At 49.4% G+C, this 26,119-nt stretch overlaps 1 protein-coding gene and 1 long non-coding RNA gene across 2 annotated transcripts in view; one reads left to right on the top strand and one right to left on the bottom strand.

Annotated features, from left to right (window-relative positions):
* Positions 1 to 26,119, top strand: part of Cfap251 (cilia and flagella associated protein 251) — a 69,168-nt gene that overhangs the window by 38,977 nt on the left and 4,072 nt on the right. The window contains exons 14-18 of the mRNA XM_032886720.1: positions 2,211 to 2,325; positions 3,182 to 3,345; positions 6,548 to 6,638; positions 6,832 to 6,975; positions 25,180 to 25,408. Coding sequence (XP_032742611.1) covers positions 2,211 to 2,325; positions 3,182 to 3,345; positions 6,548 to 6,638; positions 6,832 to 6,975; positions 25,180 to 25,408 — 743 coding nt within the window. The remainder of the gene's footprint in view (positions 1 to 2,210; positions 2,326 to 3,181; positions 3,346 to 6,547; positions 6,639 to 6,831; positions 6,976 to 25,179; positions 25,409 to 26,119) is intronic.
* Positions 24,644 to 26,119, bottom strand: part of LOC116885438 — a 6,420-nt gene continuing 4,944 nt past the window's right edge. The window contains exons 2-3 of the long non-coding RNA XR_004386008.1: positions 25,256 to 25,351; positions 24,644 to 24,894 (exon numbers count right to left, since the gene is read on the bottom strand). This is a non-coding gene — a long non-coding RNA (uncharacterized LOC116885438). The remainder of the gene's footprint in view (positions 24,895 to 25,255; positions 25,352 to 26,119) is intronic.

The following is a 26,119-nucleotide window of genomic DNA, read 5'->3' as shown; positions in this document are numbered from 1 at the left end:
TGCCAAGCAAGCATGCATAGTTTAATTCTCTCTTCACATGAACACACATGTATGTGAACGTTCAGTGAGTCATATGCACTAAACAGATACCCGTGCCTTTCTTGGGACGGGGCACAGCATTGTAGAATGTGGGTGATACATTTTACGTATATCTAAAAGTTTGAACCTTTCTTTTTTAACAATGAATATGAAATGCCTTTCAGTCAGAATGAAGAGATCGGAACTTTGTAAAATTGGTAGACAGGTTGCCTGTCACTGGCTGACAGCTACATGCGATGTGCCAGGAGCTGTTTGGGGCATTTTTTATCTTACTGTAAAAGCTGTGCAGTTCAAGAAGGTCCCCAACACACCCAGAAGGGCTGGGGATTGAGCTCAGTTTGTAGAATGCTTGCCTACCATGTACAAAGTCCTGGGTTCCCTCCCTACCACCTAACTACCCGGGCATATATGTCTCTAGTGCCTGCACGTGGGAGGTAAAGACAGGAGGACCGTTCAAGGTTGTCTCCAGCTCCATGGTGAGTCCACATCAGAAAGCAAGAAACGAAAACCAAACTCTGGCTCCCGTCAGTAGATGCTACCCAGCCCTGCCTCTCTGTGTCCCCAGAAGCCCCCAGCCCGCTCCTGTCCACCGCGCACCTACTCTGCACGTGTGAACACAACTTCCTATGCCCAGACATGGATTCAGGCAGCCTGTGACCTTTTGTGTCTGGCTTCTCTCGCTTAACACGTTGTTGTGACATGACCATGGCTCGTTACAGCTGAGGGTTGGCCCTGTCCTGCCCACCTGTCCGTCGGCTGACAGTGATAGACATTGTGTCCATTTGGTAGGGGTGTGAGCATTAGGGTGTAGGGTTTGATGTAGACAGGCCTATACGTAATTTCCCGAATGGCCCTGGGATTGTCATTTCTGGGTAGTCGTAGTGACTCTCAGACTCTTTCCACAGTCCCTGCCCCCCACAACTTACCCAACCAGGGATGAAGATCCCAGTCCTTTCAAGCCACGTCTCACGGCTTTTATAGCCCTGTTCCCCTGCCTCCGCCTACTTGCCAGCATGCGGAAGGGCCTCAGGAAAAGGCATTAGCTGATACACTGTGTACCTGGGGGCACTGTAGTGTTCCAGCGTGCTGAGCCTCTCGCAGCCTAGAAGGGAAGCTCCCCTTGCTCTGCCTCCTGTGTCTCTCCCAGGAGTGTCATTTATCCCCCTTAGACCTGTCACACACACACACCCCCAGCCCCACCCCGCTTTCACCTGTCTCTGCCTGACTCCCAGTTCTCCGGCTCTCCAATGCCCTTGTCTCTACCTCTGATCCATCACTCTGAACTCAGCTGACCACCCCTTTAGGAACACTTCACTCTAGACCCTAGGACTCCGTGACACCTCACACCAGTCTCCTGTCCCTGTCAATTTGTGGCCTCAGTAGCAGGGCCCACAGGTGCACATTTCTGCATCCTGACGCCTCACCTCGTGCCTGGCATGGGGAGGTGCTCTTCACAAGGCTGCTGTGGCAGGATCCATCAAGACATCCCGCTAAGGGACCTCACCTTAGCGCTTCAGTGAAGTAGCAAATCAGAGAGCAAGCTACGCCGGACACAGAGGCATGCTCCTGCAGTAAGAAATGTTAGAGTCAAATTAAAGAGGCCCAACCAGCATCATTACAGCTGGATGCTCCGATGGTTCTGGCGACGTGCGTGTCACACAGACCTCTATTTAGGGACGTCTGCAACAGAGGATGGGGTCCCATTCCAGTCTGTGCGCCTGACGTTGAGGAATCTCGTCTTTGCTCACATCCCGCCCAAGGCAGGCCGTTTACTTGCAGGCATTCCTCAGGGCATAATGTAGAGAGAAAAAGTCAGCACAAGGCTACACTTCACAGTCAGGGTGTCCTCCTGAGTTCCCTAGAGCGTTTTCTGTTGGGACAATCCTTGTTTACAGCCGCTGCTGGCAGCGCTTGAATGACAGCTCTTAGGGATTAGCCGAGTGACAAGACAGGAAATTCAGAATCACAGATACAAAAGGAGACCTGCGTGGTGGTTCCTGCCTGTCATCCCAGCGCTCGGGGCTGAGGCAAGGAGGGTTGTGAGTTCTAGGCCAGCCTGGACCTCATAGCAAACCCCGAACAACAGCAAAAAAGTATGATAGTGTCGATTCCAGTCTTTAAACATACACCGAAGCTAAAGGAACTTATACTCTCTTTTCCCCTCCACACAGAAAGACACTCCTTGGACCGGCGTACGGGTCGCCTATTGAGCATGCGCAGGTGCTCCCAGTAAAATCCACGCTAGAGCTGCAGAAGCGCTACTTGGTGTTCATTAACAAGGACAAGGTAGCCGCCCTCCCTCATTCCCTCCCTCCCTCCCTCCGCCCCTGCAAGACGGCCGTGCCCTGAGTCTAAAGAGCAGGAGACCCCGGGTCGGTGAGACCGCTCAATCAGTAAAGGATCTTGCCGCCGAGTCCGACGACCTGAGTTGGAACCCTGGGACCCACTAAGAGGAGAGACTGACTTGGGAAAGTTGTTTCTTTGACTTCCAAACGTGCACCGTGGCGCCGATGTCCCTTCCCTGATAAATACATTTAATATTAGGACAGACAATAAGACCCATGGGTCCTTAAGTCTTCTGCTGTACAGAACTAACCTCCATATGGGTCGTCGTCCATTTTGAAAACAGCCACACATTAGTGAGGATGGCTCTGGAAGGCATTCTTTTTGTTTTAATTTTTTTTTAGTGTGTGCGTGTGTGTGCACGCTCGCGAGCACATGTGCCACAGTAGGCACATGGAGGTCAAAGGACAACTTTCAGGAGTCAGTTCTCTCCTTCCACCACGTGAGTCCTGGGGGTGGAACTCAGTCAGGCGTGGCGGCAAGTGTCTTTACCCACTGAGCCATCTCACAGACCCCTGGGAGAGATTTCTGAGCTGAGGTCTCCAAGTTTCCCAATGAAAATTCATGGCCCTCCAAAGGATGCTTTTTCTTTCTTTTTATTGGCTGGGGGGAATCTGATTTGCATGGGATATATATATAGACCAGTCGAACCTAGTTGTATGTTAAAGTCGCCTCTGGCAGATGGCCCCAGATGTGTGAGTGTACAGTCCAGGCATCTGGAGGTGAAGCTTGGGTATGCCCGTCGAGGTGGAGACTCAGGTAGTCAAGTCTGAATTTCTGTTTACCCTTGCCTTTCCAGGTTGGTCTCCAGATCTTACCAGTGGATGGCAACCCACACAAAACATGTGCTATCGTTTGCCACCCAAATGGGGTGTCTGGCTTGGCCCTTTCCTATGATGGCCACTTTGCCTTCACAGCGGGAGGCCAAGATCGCTCGGTGGTGCAGTGGAAAATCAACTTAGGGTAGGTGAAGGGACATACCCTGGCCGCATAAGGAAGTGTAGACTTTTTTTTTGAAAAGGGTGTATTTGCATGTGTATCTTTGCACACGTGTGTGTATGTGTGTGTGTGTGTGCGCGCGCTTGGCAAGCATATTAATGTGTACATATGCATGTGGGTGCCTGAGACGGCCAGAAGAGGGCGCTGGATCCCCTGGAGCCAGAGTTAATGTAGTTGTGAGCCACCCATGCGAAATGCTTTTCACCGCCGTTGCTCCGCCCCTTAGACCCTATCTTTTCATTTGATTACAACAGTTTCAGAGTTCCTGCTACATGCCCGGTGTCCTGCTAGAATGAAACAGTACCTGGCTCTCAGGATGCTTTCTGGTGACAATGCGCAGATCAAAGGCTGCAGTGCAGTTTCATGGGTCCCTGCTCTAAATTTCCAGCTTGGGTGGTGAGAGGGCCCCTGGCTCCACCTGGCTCCCGGAAGGAAGTGTTTCTCAGTATCTGAATACACTCATCCTGGCCAGAGAGACCAAGGCCAAGTCCCCAAAGTGGCCATTAAAGGAACAGTCAGGATGAGTTAAGAATCTGTTGCCTTGCGATCCTCTGCCCTTCCCTGCCCTGAGAGGAAACCTGGGCTGCCTAAAGTAAGGCTGCAAAATTCCAGGCTTGTATGTCAAAGAATACACGGGCTTTAGTGTCAAAGAGACAAGGGTTTCAATATAGCTTGGAGTCTCTGCTCCAGAATCTGGGCAGTTCTCTTAATACTTCTCTGATCTTAGATGCTGTCTGTGAAGTAGAGGTAACAACTTTTATAGAGTCTTGCACGGGGGTCAGACAGATTTACATGTGCCAATGTAGGGACCAGCCTAGAGCTAAAAACTCTGTGGATTAGGACCTCCTTCCTTCCCTTTCTCCCGAAAGGGACTTGTGTATGAGATGGGACAGACACTCAGGCTCACCCTTTCATCCATCCAAACTCCGTGCCGGGAACCACGGGAGAGCAAATGAGTGGGTAGCAAGCTTGTGTTTCTGATGGCACTATCCATTTGAGCTTTCAGGGTAGACGGAAGCTCCACGGAGGCCCCTCCCTCAAAGAGCAGCCCGATTCCCGTCCCAGTAACGTCCGCCCCTGCCATCTGCCAAGCACGCATCTTTCTCTTTATGGCAGATGTTAACGCTTTCCTTCTTACCCCAAACTTGAGTGAAAATAGCAGGCAAAAATCTGTTTTGGTGCCACGATGGCTTCGAATTGTAATCGCAGCTCTGCCTTTTGCCTCTGCTGCCCCAAGCGAATTGATACACGGAACTGGGGGCAGCCTCGGAAACTGAAAGTGAGCTAGCCCTCCAGCCAGAAGCGTTTCCCCGGGAGCTCCTCCATGTGTCACCCCTCTCGCCACCTGCAATCCTTGGGGCCAGCGGCACCCCGAGGGGGAGGTGAAGCCCCTCCACCTTCACTCTTGTCCTTGAATGTGGGATCTGGTAGGGATTTCCAGTAGCTTCCCTGTGCTTGGCCAGAATCCAGGCTTCTGAGAATTTCAATTTAATCTGTTGTGGGGACAAAGGATCATTATGAACTAATTAGCACTTTATTGCTGCTTCTGGTGACTTAATATGTTCGGTGTTTCCCTAATGGAAGGCAATGTAAGAACACCGAGTAAGTAAACAATACGATTCTCTACCAGGGCCCGGGCTGTATCTCAGTATGGTAGAGTGCTGGCTTAGCATTCACGAAGCTCCAATACCATAGACACGTGTGCTGGCTGCTTTATATCGACTTGACAAAAGATAAAAGTCGTCTGAGAGGATGGACCCCAGAAAGTCGGGCGTCCTGGGGAGCCAAGTGTATTTTGCAGCCTTCCCTCGGGGGGTTCTTGGTGGTGACAGGTTCCCATGTCACTTCTGGTCCTGATACCCTGCTCTAGGACAGGGTTCGTTATCCCCTGAGTCAGGATCAAGCCGGTTTTGGCCTGGAGGCCACGGAAAAGGAAGGGCTAGCTGACCCTCTGATAGCTTCCTGTCAGGGATAAGTAGGGTGAAGACCCAGCCCTGCCGGAGAGGACCTCAGGCTCATGTGGAAAAGAAATGCATCAGGTCTTCCCCTGGAACCACGCAGAGGACGTTTTGTGGCTCTGCTGAGAGGGGTAGGGACATATCAGTGCTCGTCAGCCCTTGGTGCGGACAGAGCTGAGCTCCTGGGCTTGGCCCTGGCCTGGGTGTTTTACACGGCCATCTTGACTCCTTCCTCGTAGCCATTCTGGGAGACAAGTGAAGTGTGATTCCCTTCATACAGGTCACTAAACTTCCATGGGATCTCTTGATGGCTCAAGTAAGGAAATGGTTTCTGAGAAAAAGAAAAGGTCCGTGGCAAATCTTAGTGTGTGCTCATGTATTTAATTCTTACGACAGCCATGTTTGACCCTACCCATTTTGCAGATGCGGAAACTGAACAGAGGTAAATATTTCTCGTGGTCACACAGCTTGTAAGCAGGAAGAGTCAGACCTCACATGCAGACCCCTGTGATTCCAATTCTGGGTGCCTCCCTTCCCCACCGTGGGTGTTCAATGAAGCTGGTTTTAGTCCACTGAATTAGCAGAAATCAGTGAGTGGCTTTTGGGTTTTTTTTTTTTTTTTTTTTTTTTTTTTACAGCGACTTTATATTATTTGCCTTTTGTGTGAGGAAAAGTTGGTCAGTCTCATGCAAAAGTAGGTTTTCTTCCCATTCAAAGGGCATATTTTTGGAAAAATCTGACCCTGTGTTAGAGAGCAGAGGGTTATTTTTATCCGCTTGGCATGGGTCCCTGTGATCTCCCGGGTTTTCTGGAAGCAATTAGCACGGGCAGTGCACCCGCACAGCACCCCATCCTTTCCGCATTGGTCGGCCCTGCTCAGCTTAAGAGGGTTGAGGTCTCAGACTGGAGCCTCCCCCGGCCCCCAGGAGAGATGTGGTCCCCAAAGATTACAGACAAATCGCCAGGCTCCTGCCGTGTCATAAGAATATCACCGTAATTAGGTGGGACCCTGCACGGCTGTGCTTCATCCCTGAAACTGCATTTTCTGTCGTAGGCTTTGCCGCCGCAGGACTTTCCTAGGCACGGGTCGTTCAGAGACCCCGTTGTACAGACGCTGCGGGCGTCCTTCCTTCAGAGGCCACCATCTGTGCGGCTCCATGACTTCATGCTTGAGCACTCTCTAATGGTGATGTTTTCCATTGTTCCAGTGCCCTGGAGGCGGCCGTTTCCCTCGGGGGTGAAGACCTGACCCCGTTCTACGGTCTGGTGTCCGGTGGCAGGGAAGGAAAATTCTACAGGGTAATTGTCATCCGAGTGAACACTTCCTGGGGGCTTCTAGTCAAGGCCGTAGAGCAAGCATTGGGGATTGACCCTTTCCGGGGACCTCCCCCCACCCCCCGCACTGAGCTTAGAAAGAACTTTCTAGAAAAAGCATCCCATTCCTGGATGGTATCAGACGGACTGTGTGCCGTTTCCATCTCGTTTGACACAGGAGCTGGAGGACTATTTTTACTACTCTCAGATACGCACTCAAGGTATCGATACAATGGAGACCAGGCAGGTGTCGGAACACATTTGCCTGTCGGAGCTTCCTTTTGTCATGAGAGCGATTGGTTTTTACCCGTCGGAGGAGAAGGTGGGTAGAACGCGAACAAGATCAGGGCCGGGCTGGGCTATTTATAACAAGTGCCTCTGGGAAGAGTCTCTGTAGCCAGCCTGGAAACAGGCCACTTTTCTGAAGTAAATAGATCGGCAAGAAGATTCCGAGAACACAGTGAGCGAGCGCCTGAGTAACTGACTGGAGGCAAAGATGTGTCCCAAAGACCCGGTGCCTCGCGCATGCGTGATGTCAGATGCACGGGGGTCTCCTAAACCTTTGCTACCTGGCCTCCCTGGCCAGCCTGAGTATGTGCAGATACTGAGAAGGAACCGGGATCTCTACGTAGCCCTGGATGTACTTGAACTCGAACTGTAGACCAGGCTGGCCTCGAACTCACAGAGATCCACCTGCCTCTGCTTCCCGTAAAGGTGTGCGCCATCATGCCTGGCCCACAACCCTTTTTTGGCCCATGTAATTTTTACACAATCCTGGGTATATCAGTATATAAAACAGGTATGCAAATCAAACATTTGCTGGTAATGAACTATGAAGAGTCCTATTATATAAAAGAATAATTTGTTCCCCATACAGTTGTACTATTTGTTAAAGACAAAGTCAAATCTGCACACTAGTGAGACGGGCGTGTTTTCTTTCTCTGTAAGAATGAGATCTGAGCTAAGTGTCTGACGCTACAGGCTGCAGTGTACTTTAAGCGTTTTTCAGAGGTGGCTGAGGTAATTGTTAATACCAAGAACACCGCTTCACCTATAATCCCAGCTCTTGGGGTGTAGAGGCAGGAGCTTCGGAAGTTCAAAGCTGTCCTCAGCTACATAGTAAATTTGAGGCTGGCCTCAAAAACCGGAACAACAGAAATAGAAGTTATTAGAATCACTTAATATTTTAGTAATTCTCTTCTATCGTTTATATGTGACGTAGTCTTATCAGTATTTTTTAACATAGAATTGGCATTATATGGCATAAGTATGTACACATACAATATATCAGTGTTAAACTGTGGCTATACATACGGATGTAGTGACGGTGTATTTATGCGGGAGAGCCTTAACATTCTAAGTTTCCAATGTTTCGTGAGTGTGGCGATAAAAATTCTTTGGTGCCTTTATGAGCAGCGAGCCTCACTGACTCCTCGCTCAGCCGGTGGATGCTGGGCTTGTCTGGAGCATTTGGCTGTAGAGACGCAGCTGCCGTGAACATCTCTGTTTCCATGGTCCAGAGTCAGAGTAGAACTTGGACTGTATCAGAGAACACGAGCTATAAGGCCCTGTGGCCAGCCAGATGTGGTAGCGCTCACCTGCGATGAACAGCCAAGAAAACATATATAGCCCATATATGTGTCCCATGAGCTGGTGTGATATTGTCCTGTTGTTCTGGAAGCTGAACCCAGGAACCCAAGGCTACTTTACCTTGTTTTTTGTTGTTGTTTGGGGTGGTTGTTTTTTAAATTCTTTCTTAGAGATGTATCTTTGTTTTGTTTTGCCTTTGGTCTTTTGATATAGGGTCTCCTCAGGCAACTCTGGCTTGGAACTAGTTTCGTAGACCAAGTTTTCAAATCCATAGAGGTCGCCCTGCCTCTGTAGCCAGAGTGCTGGGGTCAGAGGTGGGTGTGAAGCGATGTCCTTAGATATTGCTTTCCAAACTGGCTGTCATATCAGAATTACTTTGAACACTTGTCAGGTGGGCAGGATGGGATTCCTAGGCCCCACCACAGACTGAGGACCACAGCTAGCTGGGACGGGGTCTGGCAGTCTAGAGTCTCCCCTGCCCAGAGTCCTTCAGATATACAGCCGTGCGGAGAGCCCCTGCCTCCCACACTGGCTCTGAGGTACGTTTCCCAGGGCTGCTCACCACAAAGGACGAGGGCCTCAACACATACACACCGCAAGGTTATCGGTCAGGAATCCTCTTTGGGTCTCAGTCACAGGGGCCTAAGTCGTGCCAGGTCTTGATTCAAAGAATCCAAGTCTGAAGTACAGGCAGCACAACCGAACCCAGAGCCTCAAATGCAAGTGCAGGAAGCATCCTTCTCTCTGGGCCCCGCTTGCTTTCCTGTTCCTTGGACTCTGGTCTGTCCTGTGCCTGGGAGGCCACCGACCCAGATGCAGGAATGAGCCTCCTTTCCAGGATCAGCTACCCCTGGTAGCGGTGGGGCCGACCTCATCACTGTCTAGAAGCCCACACTGCCCAGGCCTAGCCACCCACCCTTCCTAGAGTCTGAGACAGGCTCAGCGCACCCTCACAGGGAGGACTTGAGCGAAGTCTAATGGTCCCCAACTGAGGACAACTGCCTGGACCCTGGATGTAGCTCAGGGGTGGAGCTCTATAGCATGTGGGGTCCGTTCCCTAGCTCTGTATGGGACAATGGTGGCACCCACCTCCAGGGTTTCTGTGAAGACTTTGTGGGTAACTAGCCCTGGGGCATGTGAGTGTCTGAAAAGCAGGGTAACCCGCCTTTTCATAGTCCTGCCTCTGGCTAAGCAACCACAGGCTCCAAAATATGAGGTCCCCCACCTTTTTCTGCGCTGGGGACAGAACCTAGGGCTTGCCATATCTAAGTAAACACCCTAACACTAAGTTTTGGAGTTTTGGTTCTATGAGGTTTGACTATGCTTGACCCAGGGAGTGGCAGTATTTGGAGGTGTGGCCTTGTTGGAGAGTGGGTGTGACCTTGTTGGAGAGTGGGTGTGGGCTTTAAGACCTTCATCCTAGCTGCTTGGAAGCCAGTCTTCTGCTTCTCCTGCTTGCCTTTGGAATGACATGTAGACCTCTCAGCTCTTCCTGCACGGTGCCTGCCTGGAGGCAGCCATGTTTCCACCTTGATGACAATGGACTGAACCTCTGAACCCGTAAGCCAGCCCCAATGAAATGTTGTCTTTACAAGAGTTACCTTGGTCATGGTGTCTGTTGACAGCAGTAAAACCTTAAGACAGGCTTCTTTGAAGAAAACACAGAAATATTATAAGAACACGTTTTTGTTTTAACCCCAGGTGTGCGGTATGGAATCGCTTCAGACCGCCCACAGCAGCTGACTATGACTTTTGCCTCGTGCTCTAGCAGGGGCGTGATATTACCAGCTGCAGATGGTTTCTGCGATGGCGTGGCGTTTAAAAATCTGGGGCTTTTCAGAGGGTATAAAATGCTAGGGCCCAACAGGCGGGGTGGCTTGTTGGTCGCTCAGGATGGTTGTTGGTTGATGGTCCATTATGGGTTGTTGAGTCGTTGTTCACAGAGACGAAGCAACAGGGAGAAGAAATTAGATATCGTTACAGCAAAGATCAAACTTGCCCCAAGGAACTTGACTCCCCTAATCACCAGGATGTGGTCTAATGACAACATACGTCACCCCCCTTTCCAACCACTGACGTTATTCAGGGGTTTCTTTCCCCCTCTATTCTCCCCTTTCTCTTTCTTATTTAGTGTTAGGGGGCCAACAGGGTGGAAAGAGAGTAGAAGAGGATTGAAAAAAAAGGAACCCACAAAGTAGCCAAACTCCAGCTACACTAAGCAGTCTCTCCAGTCCTCAGAAGTCCAAGGTTATCCTCAGCTAAGTAGCACATTCTAGGCTAGCCTGGGCTACATAAGACTCTGCCTCAAAAAAAAAAAAAAAAAAAAAAACCCCAAAAAAAACAAAACAGAAAAAAAAAAAAAAACAAAAAAACAACTATCCACGTGGGCTAGAACAGCAGTTCTCAAACCCTTGGCAAACCTCTTTCTTCAAAATTATTTACATTACAATTCATAACAGTAGCAAAATCACAGTTATGAACAGGGACAAAAATAATTTTAAAGTTGGGGAGGTCACCACAGCATGAGGCACTGTGTTAAAGGGTTGAAGCATCAGGAAGGTTGAGAACTGCTGGGTTGTAGGCACCCCCACCACCACACTCGGTACTGTGCAAGCAAATGCATTTACCCTTTGGGGACATTATCTGACGCTCCTGTGATCCAGATGTGCCTCACACCAGTGTGCGGTCTGTTAGCTCACACACTTGTCCTTTTCTGAAGCACAAGACGTTTCTGATCTGTTTTTCTCATGTCAGATTTATAGCGATTTAAAAAAAAATTCCCCTCAGGGCTTTTAAATTTCTAACCCGAGCTCTGCTGAGGTTCATGGAACCCTTCCTACCAAAACATAACTGTGCCACCACCCCCTCCCTCATGTGCCGCCATCCCCCCCCATGTGTGTCCCCCCGTCCCGTCCCCCCCCCGCTTCCCCTAAAGTTGTATGGAGAAGTTGACCTAGCCAGCTTGGGCACACAGGAGACTCAGGTGCAGAGACAAACCAGCCCCCACCCCCCCACCCCAAGATTATGCAGTATTCACAGTGTTCTTCTAGCACTGTAGCCACCTCTGGGTTCATAGCGAATGCAGTAACCGAAGTCTAATTTCACAAGAATACAAGCCTCCCGCAAAGAATCCTAGCCCCCCTTTCTTCTACAGAAAGGCGCAGGAGTCCGAGTGAGTCTAGAGTGGATAACTGAAGAGGGAGGGGTCTTCCAAGTGTTCCTGTTGTTTGTTCTGAGTCCCTGGTAGCCCAGGCTGCAATCCCCCAGCTCCACTCTCTGGAGTAGCATATATGCCCGGATCCTGTTCTAGATGAACAGCGGGCGATGTGTGTGACATCAGAGAAGGAGTCAGCACTAAGTGTCCAGTTTCTATCATCGACATCAAGAAGGTTGCCTGTGATGTCCTTCTGAACGGGGGTGGGGTGGTGTGGGGGTGGGGTGTGGGAGTGGAGTGTGGGGTGGGATATGGGGGAGGGATGGCCCACGCGCCACACTTGCTCGATCCCTGCTCCCTGCAGCCCTCTCTCTGTTTTGCTTACACAGCACTGGGTAATCCGCGTTTTGTCGTGAGTTAACATCCGTGCAGCCTCTCAGCTCCATAAATTTAAGGCTAATCCTGGTAGAAACATATGTGCCCCCAGCAAGTGCCCGATAGCAGGCGCTCAGCAAATGTTAATTGAACGAGTGAATAAACGAGCAAATGGCGCCCAGTGGCCTCATTGAGCTGCAAGGACGAGGAGAAAAGTGGAGCCCTGGCATCACTGTCTGATCTCAGAGTCATTACCAAGTCCCCTAACGCACTGGGCAAAATCAGGAGCGGTGGCATTGTATAGGAGCGTGTAGACAGGGATTGCCGGTTATTTATATTATCGTTATATTATTTCAGTTATTTATATTTGAGTGTGTGTGTGTGTGTGTGTGCATGTGTGAGTGTGTGTGTGTTTGTGTAAGTATGTGTGTACGTGTGTGTGAGTGTGTGTGTGTTTGTGTAAGTATGTGTGTGTGTATGTGAGTGTGTATGTGTGTGGGGGGTGTGTGAGTGTGTATGTGTGAGTGTGTGTATTTGTGTGTGTGTGGTGGGAGGGGGCGTGGTATATGTGTGGAGGTCAAAAGGCAGCTTACCGAAGTTTGTTCTCTCCCACCATGTGGGTCCCAGGAATTGAACCTAGGTTGTCAGTCTTGGCCGCAGGCACCTTTGGCCACTAAGCATCTCATCCGCCCCAACACCTCTCATTTTAAGAATGTATCCTGGAGGCCGGAAAGATGGCCAGGCGGGCAGATTCCTGACTACACATCCAGAGGACCAAGGTTCAATCCCTGGCACCCCCATGGTGGCCCACAGCCATGTGGTAATCCTAGTTCCAGGGGATTTGCTGCCCTCTTCGGCTTCTGCCAGCACTGTGCATGCGGTCCACGGACGCCAGCAAAATACACAGACACATAAAAAACAAATAAATAAAACTTTTCAAAATTAAAATAAAAAGGATGTATCTTCCAGAGAAAAATCTTGCACATGTAAGACGATGCCCACAGGGAAAGAAGAGTTATTTCAGGACTGTTTACTACAGCAAAAAATGGGGGAGGGGGAGTGGGGAGGAAACTGGGCTAGAGAGATGGCTCAGTGGTTAAGAGCACAGGCTGCTTTTCTAGAGGACCCAGGTTCAATTCCCAGCAACCATATGTCTCACAGCTGTCTGCAACTTCAGTCCCAGGGGACCTTGACACTCTCTTCTGACCTCCGAGGACATTAGGCACACACGTGGCAGTCAGTCACTCACGAATCCAAAGCACCCACACGCATAAATTCTTAAAAAAAAAATTGAAAAAATTCTAATGCCCAGTGATGGGAGATTGGATGGATAAAATAAGGCAGGCCTGTGGTTCAGGAGCTAGAGTGAGATTGATTGGCTAGCCTGGGCTTAGTGGCTCTCTACGCCCAACACCGCATAGAATCAGGTGCCTCCCTGTAACCCCAGCGCTCAGGAGGCAGAAGCAGAAGGATGAGGGAGTTTGGGGTTAACCTCAGCTACACAGACTGAAGTCAGTCTGGGATACACCTTGAGACTCTGTCTTTGGGGACAGTGAGCGCAAAGGGAGGGGTCTCCAGTTCATTGGATAATAACTCGTATGGCCAGACCCGGTGCAGGCTACCCCAACTACTCAGGAGGCGGTGCAGGAGAATTGGCCTATTTGGGCAACTTAGTGAGGCCCTGTATCAAAATGAACTTCCTGGTACTGCAGCGGTAGTGCATTGACCTAGCACTACCCTGTGTGAGCCCTGGGTTCAATTCCCTCCCGCCCCCATCCCACCAAATATCACAGTTGTCATTATTACTTGCATGTTTGTGTGCCTATCCGGAAGAAACAAGGTTGCAAGCCTGTAATGACACCCGGGTCTGAGAGCTGCGAGTCGGGAGGATGTGCTCTCTCTACCTCCTACATAGAATCTGAGGGCAGCTAGGGCCTCTGGGATCAGCCGAAACCTCAGTGTGGTCCCATTCAGCAGGCTCGTGCCCTCCTGATGTCATCCCAGGCTTGATACACATCTCTTCCTCGATTTTGCACGCAAACAAAAAACCTACTCCCTCCGGAGCTTTCTTGAAACAGCCAGAAAGGGTCACGCATAACCTCATTTCACCGAAATTTACCTCAAGCGGTATGTGACCACCCACCGTGAGGCTTCCTGGCTGATCTCCATCCCACCGGGCTCTCCTCTTCCACCACCCCTGCGCTCCCCGCCGCCTGCCTTGGGGGCCCTGGGAACAACCACATTCTCCTTGGCAATCAAAGCCTGCTTGCTTAACACCTTCCCTGTCCCCTCAGCAGGCAGTGTGGTGGCGAAGAGAGGAGGGGCCTAGTAAGAGGGACATCCTGCTATTCAGTTTTCTTAAACTAACAGCGTATGGTGTGTACCGCCTTTGTATCCAGAACCAAAAAGCCCAGAAGATAAACGCACAGCATCTCAAAGCCGCGGTGTGCTAATCTGTTAGACTGGCGGTCCCAGCTGGAGTAGAGATCGCAGCCAATTGGTGCAAGCTCAAGCGGATGGGGGTGGGGCTTCTCTCTAGTGCGCTCAGCGTGCACCTAGCACCTTGAAAGATGCCGCTGGCTTTGGTCCTCTCAGTGGCCTCGGGAAGCATGCAGGCCCTTGCTTTATTTGCCCTGCCCATTTTACAGGTGGTAAAAGTGAGGCTCGGAGCATGGAGGAAGCTTGCACTGCCACTCCACTTACTGAGGCCAGAGTTTGGACCACACAGGCTTGAGTCCAGACCCGGTGTTCTGTGTTTGCATGTGTGTCCCGGTGCGAAGAAGGAAGACAGTCCCCAAAGTGGAGATGTTGATCCCTGCAGGTCCCTGGGGTCCTGGATTGTTTGTTTCTTCTTGTGCTAGGCAAGCACTTGACCACTGAGCCACACTCTGCCCAGGGCATGTACTTTTTTTTATGTCCCCATTTTTTTTTTTTTTTTTTTGAAGCTTTCACAACAAACACGCATTGATCTCTACCAGCTTCGTGATTCTAAACGCTGGATGGGGCGCAGTGATGGTAAGGAAATATGTTTCCTAAAATACCAACATTCTAGAATTGGAAAACTGTGCTGCCTGTTTTCGCTATGGCCCCGCCTACTTTAAAAAAAAACAAAACAAAACAACTTTACCATAACATAACACACACCACGCAGTGCACGTACTTAGAGTGTGCAGTCCATCGGCTTTTGGGTGGTTCACAGAGCTGTGCCGCCGTCTACCCTGTGCAACCAACCCCAGGTTATTACCATCCCCCAAAGAGATCCCATACCCGCTTTCAGCCACTCTCCGCCCCTCCTCCCCCAGCCCTGGCAACTGCCAATCTGTCTTCCGTCTGTGCAGCCTTGTCTATTCCTGATCGCATAAAAATAGAGCATACAGTTTGTGATATGTCTGGCTTAGTTCACTCGGCATGGCGTGCCCAAGATTCATTCAGGAGGTAGCGTGCGACAGGCCTTCATTCTTATTTTTCTAAGCTTTAAATCCTTTGTTTGTTCCTGTCTGCCTGAGACAAGGTCTTTCTACATAGCCCTGGCTGTCCTGGAACTCACGATGTAGACCAGGCTGGCCTCGAACTCAGAGATCCATCTGCCTCTGCCTCCAGCGTGCCGGGACTAAAGGTGTGCACCACCGCGCCTGCCTAATATCTTTTTTTTTTTTTTTTTTTTTTTGGCTTATTTTTCTGTGTACGAGTATTTTACCTGTATGCCCTCAGAGATCAGCAGAGGGAATCAGATTCCCTGGATCCGGGGCTATGAACGATGTGAGTCAGCTCGTGGGTGCTGGGAATGGAGCACGGATCTTCTGCAGGAGCAAGAAATACTCTTAACTGCTCGAACAATCCTCCTGCCTCATCATTATTATTATCTTTAATTACTTATGTGTTGTGTGTATCTGTGTGTATACACACGCACATCAGTGCAGTTGCTCACAGAGGTTGGAAGATAGCGTTACACGGCCCCTGAAAGAGTAGCAACTACTTATAGCTACTGAGCCTTCTCTTTAGCCCTGATGATGATGACGACGATGATGGCGGTGATGGTGATGATGATGATGGTGGTGGTGGTGGTGGTGGTGATGGTGGTGGTGGTGATAATGGTAGAGGTGGTGGTGATGATGGTGGAGATGGTGGTGATGATGATGATGGTGGTGGTGATGATGATGGTTCTTTTCAAAAATTTTTTTGATTTATTTGTTTGATTTACCCAAATGAATATGTTGCCCGTAGGTATGTTTGTGAACCACAGGCATGCTTGGTGTCTGTGAATCTCCTCAGAAGAGGAGATTAGATCTACTGAAACTAGAGTTCTAGACAGTTGTGAGCCACCACAGGGGTACTGGAGTCCAGGTCTTCTGCAAGAGAAGTCAGTGGTCCTAACAGCTGAGCCGTCTTTTTGATCCCCTTGAATGTTGCTGAAAAAATATTCTAGTCAGTGAATTTGCCGCACGCTATTTGTCTGCTCACGAGTTGGCGAGCATTTGGGTTGTTTCTAGCACGGCCCTCTCACGAGCGATGCTATCACGGACATCCCTACACAGTTCTTGTGTGCGTAACTTTCCATCTCTCTCGTTCACGTACTAAGGAACGGAAATGCCTCGTGAGGCGGGAGTTTTGTATCTGTCTGTGGGGTGAATTTCTATCCCTGTCATTTCTTAACTGGAACCAGCGTACATCTGGGTGTTTCAGGGTACCCGGGAACTGATCAGAATTTCTGACAGTGGTAGGCACCTGACCAGCTACCCCCATGGCTTTGGGAAGAGCTGTAGGTCTTGGCACTGAGGCAGGACTGTCTCTTTAAATCCTTTACAAGTCCACAGGCTACATACACTCCCCCATTAGTCACCTAGTATCTATGTCTGTTGCCTGATGCATGTCGCAATACCACAGTGTAATCTGTCACCCTCAAGTTACTGAAAGGCCCCACAGTGGGGACATAGCGCTATGCTGCAGAAGCCGTTAAGGGTCTCTTTTATTCTGGAAAGGTAAACGTTCTCTGCTTCATAGGGTTGAGCAGTTTGCCCACTGGGCACGTGCAATACCATAGGCTGGAGCCCAAAACGGTGATGATAACAGCAAGCCAAACGGCGTGTTCTAAAACCTGTGGTAAGAACCAATCTTGTCCCCACAGATTGAGAAGAGGACGTTTGTACTTGTGTGATTATAGGTCCTAGTGAAGAAGCTACAGCCTTTCTGCAGGGAAAGCACCTTGTATTATTTTAAAAAAAAGAAAAAGAAAAAAAGTACAGGCATGGGAACTGGGCCCAGTGGTACCTGTCCTCCCAGCACATGAAGGCGGGGGCAGAAGGATCAGGAGTTTGAGGTTATTTCCAGTTACATATAGAGTTTGGGGCTAGCCTGGGCTACTTGTGAGGTCCTTTCTGTAAAAGAAAAATGGTTGTTAAAGGTTTAGCGCTCTCCGTGACATCTGTTCCAGCACCTGTTGGGGTCTTAGGGGACATGTACCCAGGACAAGAGCAGAGTGAACCACACAGAAGCAGCGGCAGGGCTGGGAGTGTCCCCTGGTGGCACTGAGAATCAGTCTGGCTGTGATTTAACCCTCTCCAGTGCACTCCTTTGCCCCAGACCAGTGGGAAAACGCTGGAGCAGACAACCGGGAGAGGGCACGGGGTCAGCGTGATGTGGCAGAGGACTGACTTCCTTATGTCGAGGGTGTTTCAGGGTGTTTGGGGGGCCGGAAGAGGGTGGGGGAGTACATATGGAGAGGTATGGAGAGCCCTCCAGCCCGGCATGGCCATGACGCTCTCCCAGAAGGAAGCACTCTGGCCACCCAGAGCCGCCTTCTGATAAAAAGAAAACAAAAACGGGAATGGCCCCAGTTCAAGTGTATCAGGTTCCTCTCCACTTAATAGGGAGCTCATAAAACTTAATTATAAAGCATGATTCAAAAGCCCCCAGTGGCTTCCCGTGGCTGACAACAGGGATTGCCAACCAAAAGGGCCTTTGGGCTGAAGGAAAATCGTTCCGGGGGAGAGACACAGGCCACCAAGAACAGGTCACCCTTGTGTTGCAGGGACGGCATGCTGTACGTCTAGATGTTTAAGATTATTGATCTGGTGAGAAACCATTGAATAAATACTACCTCAAACAAACCAGAAGTTGAGCCACATGATAGTCCTAGCTATCCTGGAACTCACTATGTAGATCAGGCTGGCCAGAAACTCACAGAGATCCTCCTGCCTCTGCCTCCCAGGTTCTGGGATTAAAGGTGTGTGCCACCAAGTCCAGCTGATTTTTTACTTTTAATTGTGTGTGTGTGTGTGTGTGTGTGTGTGTGTGTGTGTGTGTGTGTCCCCTCAGGAGCCAAAAGAGGGTGTCAAGTCCCTTGAAGCTGGAGCAACCGGCAGTTGTGAGCTGCCCCGCACGGGTACTAGAAACTGAACGTGGGCCCCTACAGGGGCAGCAGGCACTCCTACCTAAGCGACCTCTCCAGTCCTGCTTTTGGGAATTTTAACTTTTAATATTTTTTTTCCCATCGCCCATCGCCCATCACCGTCTGCTTCCTCCATTCAGTCTTCCTCGTTCACGTTTCCCTGAGCAACTCTGAGGTCCACACCAGGCAGCCTGGGGAGTAGAGCTGAGAGCCACTGCTGCAGCTTCCCAGGGGACAGATGCAAACCCAAACACCCACTGCGGCTGCCACCTGCCCTTGCTCTGCAGAAAGCCACAGGCTAGGCGCATGAATGTCACCTCTGTGAGCCCGCCTTCCCCCCAGTCAAGAACACTGGTTCTCAGTATAGAGCATCCCCAGGACGTGTAAACTAAGCATGTTCTCCCCTCACAACCCCAGCCTCACCGAGCAGGAATCCCTCTTGTTAATAAGCCCTCCGGGCCATCTTGGCCCCGGCAGTCTGAGAACTCTGGTCTTAAAGGCTTCACAAATTCAGCCACACTCCAGATCACCTGGGGAACTCTTAAATAGTACACCCCCAAACTAATAAAGTCAGGATCTCCAGGCACAAGAAGCTGCCCTCGGAACTATGAAAACTCCCCAGGTGGACGAAATGGACGACAGCCTCAGAGGACAGTGGACGAGGGTGAGAATACTGTAAATAGCCCGGCTGCGGACAACCAGGCCTGAGCATCCGGGCCCCTCGAATCTCCCGACTCACCTTCACACCGGGACATTCTGAAGGCACTGGGAGGGCCACATCCATCCCCACAGTCGTCGTCCTAAGCAGGAACTTCATTTAGACACACTGCAAAACCTGCCTCTGTCACGAAGGCCGGCGAATAGGCTTAGAAAGGGGTCGCCAGGAAGGCCAAGCTGCCGACTCCCCACTTAGCATTATTACCACTCGTGTGCTGCATGACGTGTACGCGTGGAGGTCAGAGGACAGCTCTCAGGAGTCAGCCTCTCACTGGGGATTGAACTGAAGGAGCCAACTGTGTGCCACAAGCCCTTTTACCCGTCGAGCCATCTCGCCAGCCCAAGCAGCGCTCCTTAGGGAGGAAGAGGTGAATCACCTCCTGAGTGGTTTGTCCTGAGAGCACCCGCTGAGATCTTGGGGACTCTCTCGATCTGACTAAGGCAGACGTGTCGATTCCTTTTGTCGTCGTGGTGAGGAATTGCATCAAATCATACATTGCGTCAGTAATGTATATGTATTAAAATTTATACACTTATAAAGTTGATCATATATCATTAGCATAGAATTATAATTTATATTGTAATTACACGAATTGTAATTAGAAAGCACAGAGGGAAAAAATAATCTCAGCCTAATTACCGTCAGTCCCGTCCCTACCCTGGGTAGGCGCTACTACTCGTGTGCTTCAGAACAGCCCAGTGCAGGCTGCGGATGGAGCTGAGACGGCAGAGTGCTCACCTAGCATGCAGGAAGGCCATGGGTTCGATCCCCAGCACCACATGGACCAGGCATAGCAGCACATGTCAGTGAGACCAGAGGTTCTAGGACATCCTTCGCGCCATAGCAAGCTTGAGGTCAGCACGCGCTACACCAGCTCTGTCTCAAACAACAATTCACGAAAATCAAAGCCAGACTAAGCAAAGCAAAAACGGCCCCAGTGCGCATGCGTTTACCCTGTGCGCCCCTCTCTCAAGAAAGTTCAACATACGGTATATTAAACAGTGCACCAGAGGTCCCATGCACAGAAAATGGCGGCGTTAGAACTTGAAGACAGGGGGTTGGGGATTTAGCTCAGCGGTAGAGCGCTTGCCTAGCGAGCGCAAGGCCCTGGGAAAAAAAAGAAAAGAAAAAAAAACCTTGAAGACAGGCCAGATGGGTGTTGGTGCACACCTTTAACCCCAGCACGGAAGGCAGAGGCAGAGGCAGGCGGATCTCTCGAGTTTTGGGGCCAGCAGAGCGAGTTCCAGTACATCCAGGGCTACACAGAGAATTTGAAGATCTGTCTGTCATCCGAAACGGCCACTTTACTTGTTACTAAGTAAGGCGTGGTGTGTGCGCGTCTTAACCATTAAACTTACCAAATTTTTACATGTTGACATTTTTTTCTTTTTTTTTTTTTTTTTTTTCTGGAGCTGGGGACCGAACCCAGGGCCTTGCGCTTGCTAGGCAAGTGCTCTACCGCTGAGCTAAATCCCCAACCCCACATGTTGACATTTTTAAAGTGTTTGTGTGTATGTATGTGTGTCTTACACGCATGTGTGTTCGTAGGCTTCCTGTGTGTCTGGTATCCACGGAGGCCGGGAAAAGGGTATCAGATCCCCTAGAGCTGGAATTACAGCTGCGAGCCGCCATGTGGGTGGTTGGAATCAAACCTGTGTCCTCTGCAAAAGCAACCTCTCAGCCATGAGTCCTCTCTCCTGCCCCAGTGCTCTCAGCCATGAGTCCTCTCTCCTGCCCCAGTGCTCTCAGCCATGAGTCCTCTCTCCAGCCCCAGTGCTCTCAGCCATGAGTCCTCTCTCCTGCCCCAGTATGACTACAGTTATTAAAACTGGTCTGGGGATCTGGCTCAGAAGTTAGGAGCTTACAGTAAAAAAGACTCAGGCTCAGCTCCCAGCACCCACATGGCGGGTCACAACCATTAGTAACTATAAGTTCTAAGGGATCTAACACCTCTCTCTGGTCCCCTCAGGCACCAAGCACATACATAGTGCACATACATAGCATGTTTCGGAGTATTAAAATTACATACGTAACATGTTAGTTAATATACTAACATACTAACATAGCACGTCAGTTAATCTAAGAGTTTTTAATATTCACACAATTCATGTGTAATCTAACGTTGTGTCAAATGTAAACGTTAACTGTGAAGATTCTAATTACGAAACCCTGTCCTCACACACAGCGTGTACACAGCTTCAGTTACACTTCCTCGGAACCAGTAATGCTGTTTCCCAAGAGCTGGGGCTGCCAGAATCCAGCAGTTCTCCTTCGCACATAGGGGGAAGCCGTCACGCCTCCTCTCCTCCTCCAACCAGACACCTGTATCTAAGCCGAAAAATTCTGCACGAGAGAGAATGAGAATGAAGGCTCCCCTCCCCCAAGGCTTTTAGCTGCCCCGGGGAGCAGCTTGAAAAAGCAACAGGTTTTCCACAATCTCTCGGTTTCAGTGTCTTTAAAGTGGAAGCAAGTAAACCCTGGGCCGGGAGGCACAGGCTCAAGTAACAAAACTGTACACGCCAGTGAGGTAGGGAGAAATGGAGACCTCAGACACCGTTTGCACTCAGCTCGCAGCGTGAGGTGCATGGTGTCTGAGGAAAGCGACCCAGGAGGAAATAGAGGTGCTGACGATTCTCTTCTTTAGTGAACCGGTGGTTTGAAAGAGAAATTAGCGACCTGCTTGAGGCAGTTGGGTGGCAAGTTAGGTCAGCAAAAATAGAAACTGAGTCAGACACGACAGCTCCTGTCTTTAATCTTAGTACTCAGGAGGCAGACGCAGGTGGATGTCTGCGAGTTTCGGGTCAGCCTGGTCTAGATAGTGGATTCTGGGCCAGCCAGGGCTACTCAGTGAGACCCATCCCCACCCCACCCCCACCCCCGGTATAAAAAAATTAGAATAATTAAAAATAAATAAAAATTAAGATTAAGAACAACAAAATTTAGCTCATCTGGGGCTTGCCTAGGGAAGCGCAAGGGCCCTGGGTTCGGTCCCCAGCTCCGAAAAAAAGAAAAAACCAAAAAAAAAAAAAAAACCCAAAAAAGATGGCTCAAGATGGCTCAGTGGGTAAGGGTGCTTGCTGGCAAGCCTGATAACCAAAATTCAGTATCTCAGAACCATATTTAACACCAGCAAGCTATTTGCATGGCCTCCAAATATGCACAAGGGTGTGTGTGTGTGTGTGTGTGTGTGTGTGTGTGTGTGTGTGTCACAGATACACAAATGAATGTAATTAAAACTATTTAAAATTTATTGTTACTTTTTATGTTGTGTAGCTGTGGGGGGGGGCAGAAGAGGACATTGGGTCCCCTTGGTCTGGAATGCCAGATGGTTGTGAGCCACCATGTGGGTACTGGGAATTGAACTCAGGACCTCTGCAAGAGCAGCTGGGGCTCCTAACCACTGAGGCATCTCTCCAGTCCTCTTGCTATGCTCTTAATTCCATTTCTGTGTTCTATCTGTGTTCTATGTGTCTGCCGTTATGCCAGAGCCACACCGCTGATGCCCACAGGATGGTGGTAGGGTTTGAACTGAGATGGGCTGCGTGAGTCCTCGAGCTCCGATCCATTTTCCCCTACAGTTTTGTCTGTTCTACTTTTTCCTGCTATTTCGCAGTATTAATTTCAGAAGCAACTTGTCGGATTCCACACCGACAGAAAGGCCAGCTGGGGTTAGGGATCTCATTTGGTTGTTTCCTGCTGGTGCTGAGGGTAGAACAGGGCCTGGGACAGGCTAGGCAGGGGACCAGTCAATCAGTTTGGAGAACACCCTTAAGTCTTCCAAGCTCCAAATTAGGAAATCTTTCCATTAATTTAGGTTTTTCTTAACTTCTACATGGTTTTATAGTTTTTGAAGATTTATTTATTTATACGTGTACACTGTAGCTGTCTTCAGACACACCAGAAGAGGGCATCGGATCCCATTACAGATGGTTGTGAGCCACCATGTGGTTGCTGGGATTTGAACTCAGGACCTCTGGGAGAGCAGTCAGTGCTCTTAACCACTGGGCAATCTCTTCAGCTTTATAGTTTTTAGGGCTTACACTTTTTGGTTAAAAGTTATTCCAAAGAGTTTATTGAGCTCGGTGCTACTAGAAATAAAAATTATTGGGCTGGTGAGATGGCGCCTCAGGTAGACGTGGAATCCACATGGTGTCCACTGTTCTTCTCATGTCCCCTGAGGCCTACATGTACCTGTACTGCACACATACACACACACACGCCCACACACACGTTCATGTACCCATTTTCAAAAATGTAATGGAATTATTTTCTTAATAATTCTCTGTGGTATCTAGTGTATGAAGTACAATCAATGTTTACATATTCAACTTTTTATTTTATGCGTATGAGTGTTTTATCTGCGTGTGTGCATGGGACCCATGCACATGCAGTGCCTACTGAAGTTGGGTCAGAATGGAAGTTAATGGTTCTGATCCTGTGGATCCTCTGCAAGGTCAGTTACAGATGCTAACTGCTGAGCTACCTGGCCACTCCTGAGTTTCACAGATCGATATCATACCCGGGAACTTTTTACTAGTTCTAATAGGATTCAATAGGTTTAGTGCATTTCTTATAACACACACTCTCTCTCTCTCTCTGTCTCTCTCTCTCTCTGTCTGTCTCTCTCTCTGTTTCTCTCTCTGTGTGTCTCTGTGTCTCTCTGTCTCTCTCTCTGTGTGTGTCTCTGTCTCTCTCTCTGTGTCTCTCTCTCTGTCTCTCTCTGTCTCTGTCTCTGTCTCTCTCTGTCTCTCTCTCTGTCTCTCTCTCTGTCTCTCTCTCTGTCTCTGTCTCTCTGTCTCTCTGTCTCTCTCTCTGTCTCTCTCTGTAGCTCTCTCTCTGTGTCTCTGTCTCTGTCTCTCTGTCCCTCTCTCTCTCTCTCTCTCTCTGTGTCTCTCTCTGTCTCTCTCTGTCTCTCTCTCTCTCTCTCTCTCTCTCTCTCTCTCTGTAGCTCTCTCTCTCCAGAGTGGCACTATGTAGTTCTAGCTGGCTAGAAACTCATTGTGTAGACAAGGCTGGCCTCCAACTCACAGAAGTCCACCTTCCTCTGCCTCCCGAGTGCTGAGATTAAAGGCATGCGTGGCAATAGCTGTTTGTATACTAACTTTAAATTTTAAATAAAAAATAAAAAGAAATGTTTTAGGATGTGAACCACGTATTCGAGTTCCTCATTGAAATCCATACTTATTCAGCCAAACTCATTTTGAAATCCTTGTAGACTCTATCTTGGGAAGTCCTTTTTTTGTTTGTTAATTGAAACAGAATCTCTCTATCAGTGGCTACCTTCGAACTTGTTAGGTAGGCACAGGTTGGCATTGCATCCAAGGCACGTCGCGGCTGTTTCCCGGCCACAAGGAAGCAGGTGTGTACCACCATGCCTGGCTAGACTCTGCCTTTAAAACAAGCAAATGTGTATGCGTCAGAGTGAGGAAGTGGTTGATAGCTATACTGTGAGACCCTCGGGGTGATGGCGACACAGTTGAGTAGCATTCATGACAGTCCACATGATATGAACAGTGTGACATCATCAGGGCAGGATAAAAGGACACAGATTGAGTGGCTTAAAACACAAGAAATTCGGGGCTGGAGAGATGGCTTGGGATAAGGGCCCTCGCTGTTCCTTCTTGCAGAGAACCAGAGTTTGGTTTCTGTACCCACACATCAGGGGGCCCGTGACCACCTGTGACTCCAGCTCCAAGGGATTCAACGCCCTCTTCCGGCACACACAGGCATCTACGTATACATAGAGACACACGTGCATAGAGATAATATTAAAAGGAAGTCTTTAAACGATTGTTTTATTTTGACTGGATCCAGGGCTTAGCATGTGCTAAAACGACAGAATTTTGTCCTCTGACAGAAGGTAACATCAGTGTCAGCAGGGCCATACGCTCCCTGTGACGGCTCTCTGTCTGTCTGGTGACTCTTTTGGGACTCCTCCCACATTCTGACACTTACATTCTGTTTCTTGACCTTGAGGGAACAGGTGTGCATGGTATCCGCTGTGTTCAGCTCCGAGCTGTAATGGTTTAGCAATGGACATTTTGGATTGAAAGCCACCCTACTCCAGCATGACCTTCTTTTATATAATTACCTCTGCAGTGACCCCATTCCTAATAAGGTCTCCAAGATTAGGATTTCAGCATCCTTTCCTGGGGTGGGGAGGACATGACACAACCCACAAACACACGTTCCTTTCCAGTTTTCACGAGTGGCCTAACCAAGTTTTTTTGTTTTTTTTTTTGAAATAACCAAATATTTATGTTGACCATTGTCTTCATTTACTTACTGATCTCTTCTCTAGATTGAGGACATGTTTAATGAGATCAAATTCAGTGAATACGTGGACACCGGGAAGCTGATCGACAAAATCAACTTACCGGATTTCCTCAAAGTTTATCTCAACCATAGGCCGCCTTTCGGCAACACCTTCGATGGCATCCAGAAAAGCTTTGACGTGCTTGGTTTCACCAATTCTGAGGGGAAAAAGGCTATTCAGAGAGAAGATTTCCTGAACATGCTCCTCACTAAAGGTAAGACTGGGCAAGGACATCTGATAGCATCCGATACACAAGGAATGCCCATGTGACAGGGCTTTGACCTCAGAGGTCATCTTGGACTGTCTTATCTGGCAAGGGTCCCTGTTAGTGAGAAGGTCCCTGACCCAGAAGTGAGAAAGTTGATTCATGGGCCAGCAAGATGACGAAGTGGGGTAAAGGTGTTTGTCACAAAGCCTGGTGACCTGAGTCCAACCCCCAGACTTACTTGGTGGAAGAAGTTAGACTTTGGTCTCTAAGCACTGGCCATGGTATGTGCTCCCCTGCCTACCCATCCCCAAAAACACATTTAAAGAAAAGTACACATCGCACTCAGCTTCCCCAGACTTCTGGTCCCATCGCCACTCAATTGCTTCGTTTTGTTTTGTGGCCCAGACTGGCCTCAAGCTGTAGAGCTTTCTCCATTCTCAGCCTCAGTCTCCCGGTTGATGCGATTGGAGGCATACAGCACCACACCCAGCCCGGCTTGTAAAACAGGGAGGTGTTAGCCAGTTTATCAGTCTCCTGATAAACTATCACAAGGTCAGGATGAATTCATGACCTCAAGCCACACCCGGGCTACTACCTGCATTTGTGCCAACGATGTAAGGGTTGTCTTGTGCTGTCTGGCATATCTTACAGGCAAGGAACTTCAAACATTTCTTTCAAACATTTATGGATGTGAGTACACTGTAGCTGTCTTCTACA

The sequence above is a fragment of the Rattus rattus genome, chromosome 16 (genome assembly GCF_011064425.1).
Source record: "Rattus rattus isolate New Zealand chromosome 16, Rrattus_CSIRO_v1, whole genome shotgun sequence".
Classification (NCBI taxonomy): domain Eukaryota; kingdom Metazoa; phylum Chordata; class Mammalia; order Rodentia; family Muridae; genus Rattus; species Rattus rattus.
This window is presented reverse-complemented; position numbering and strand designations above follow the sequence as displayed.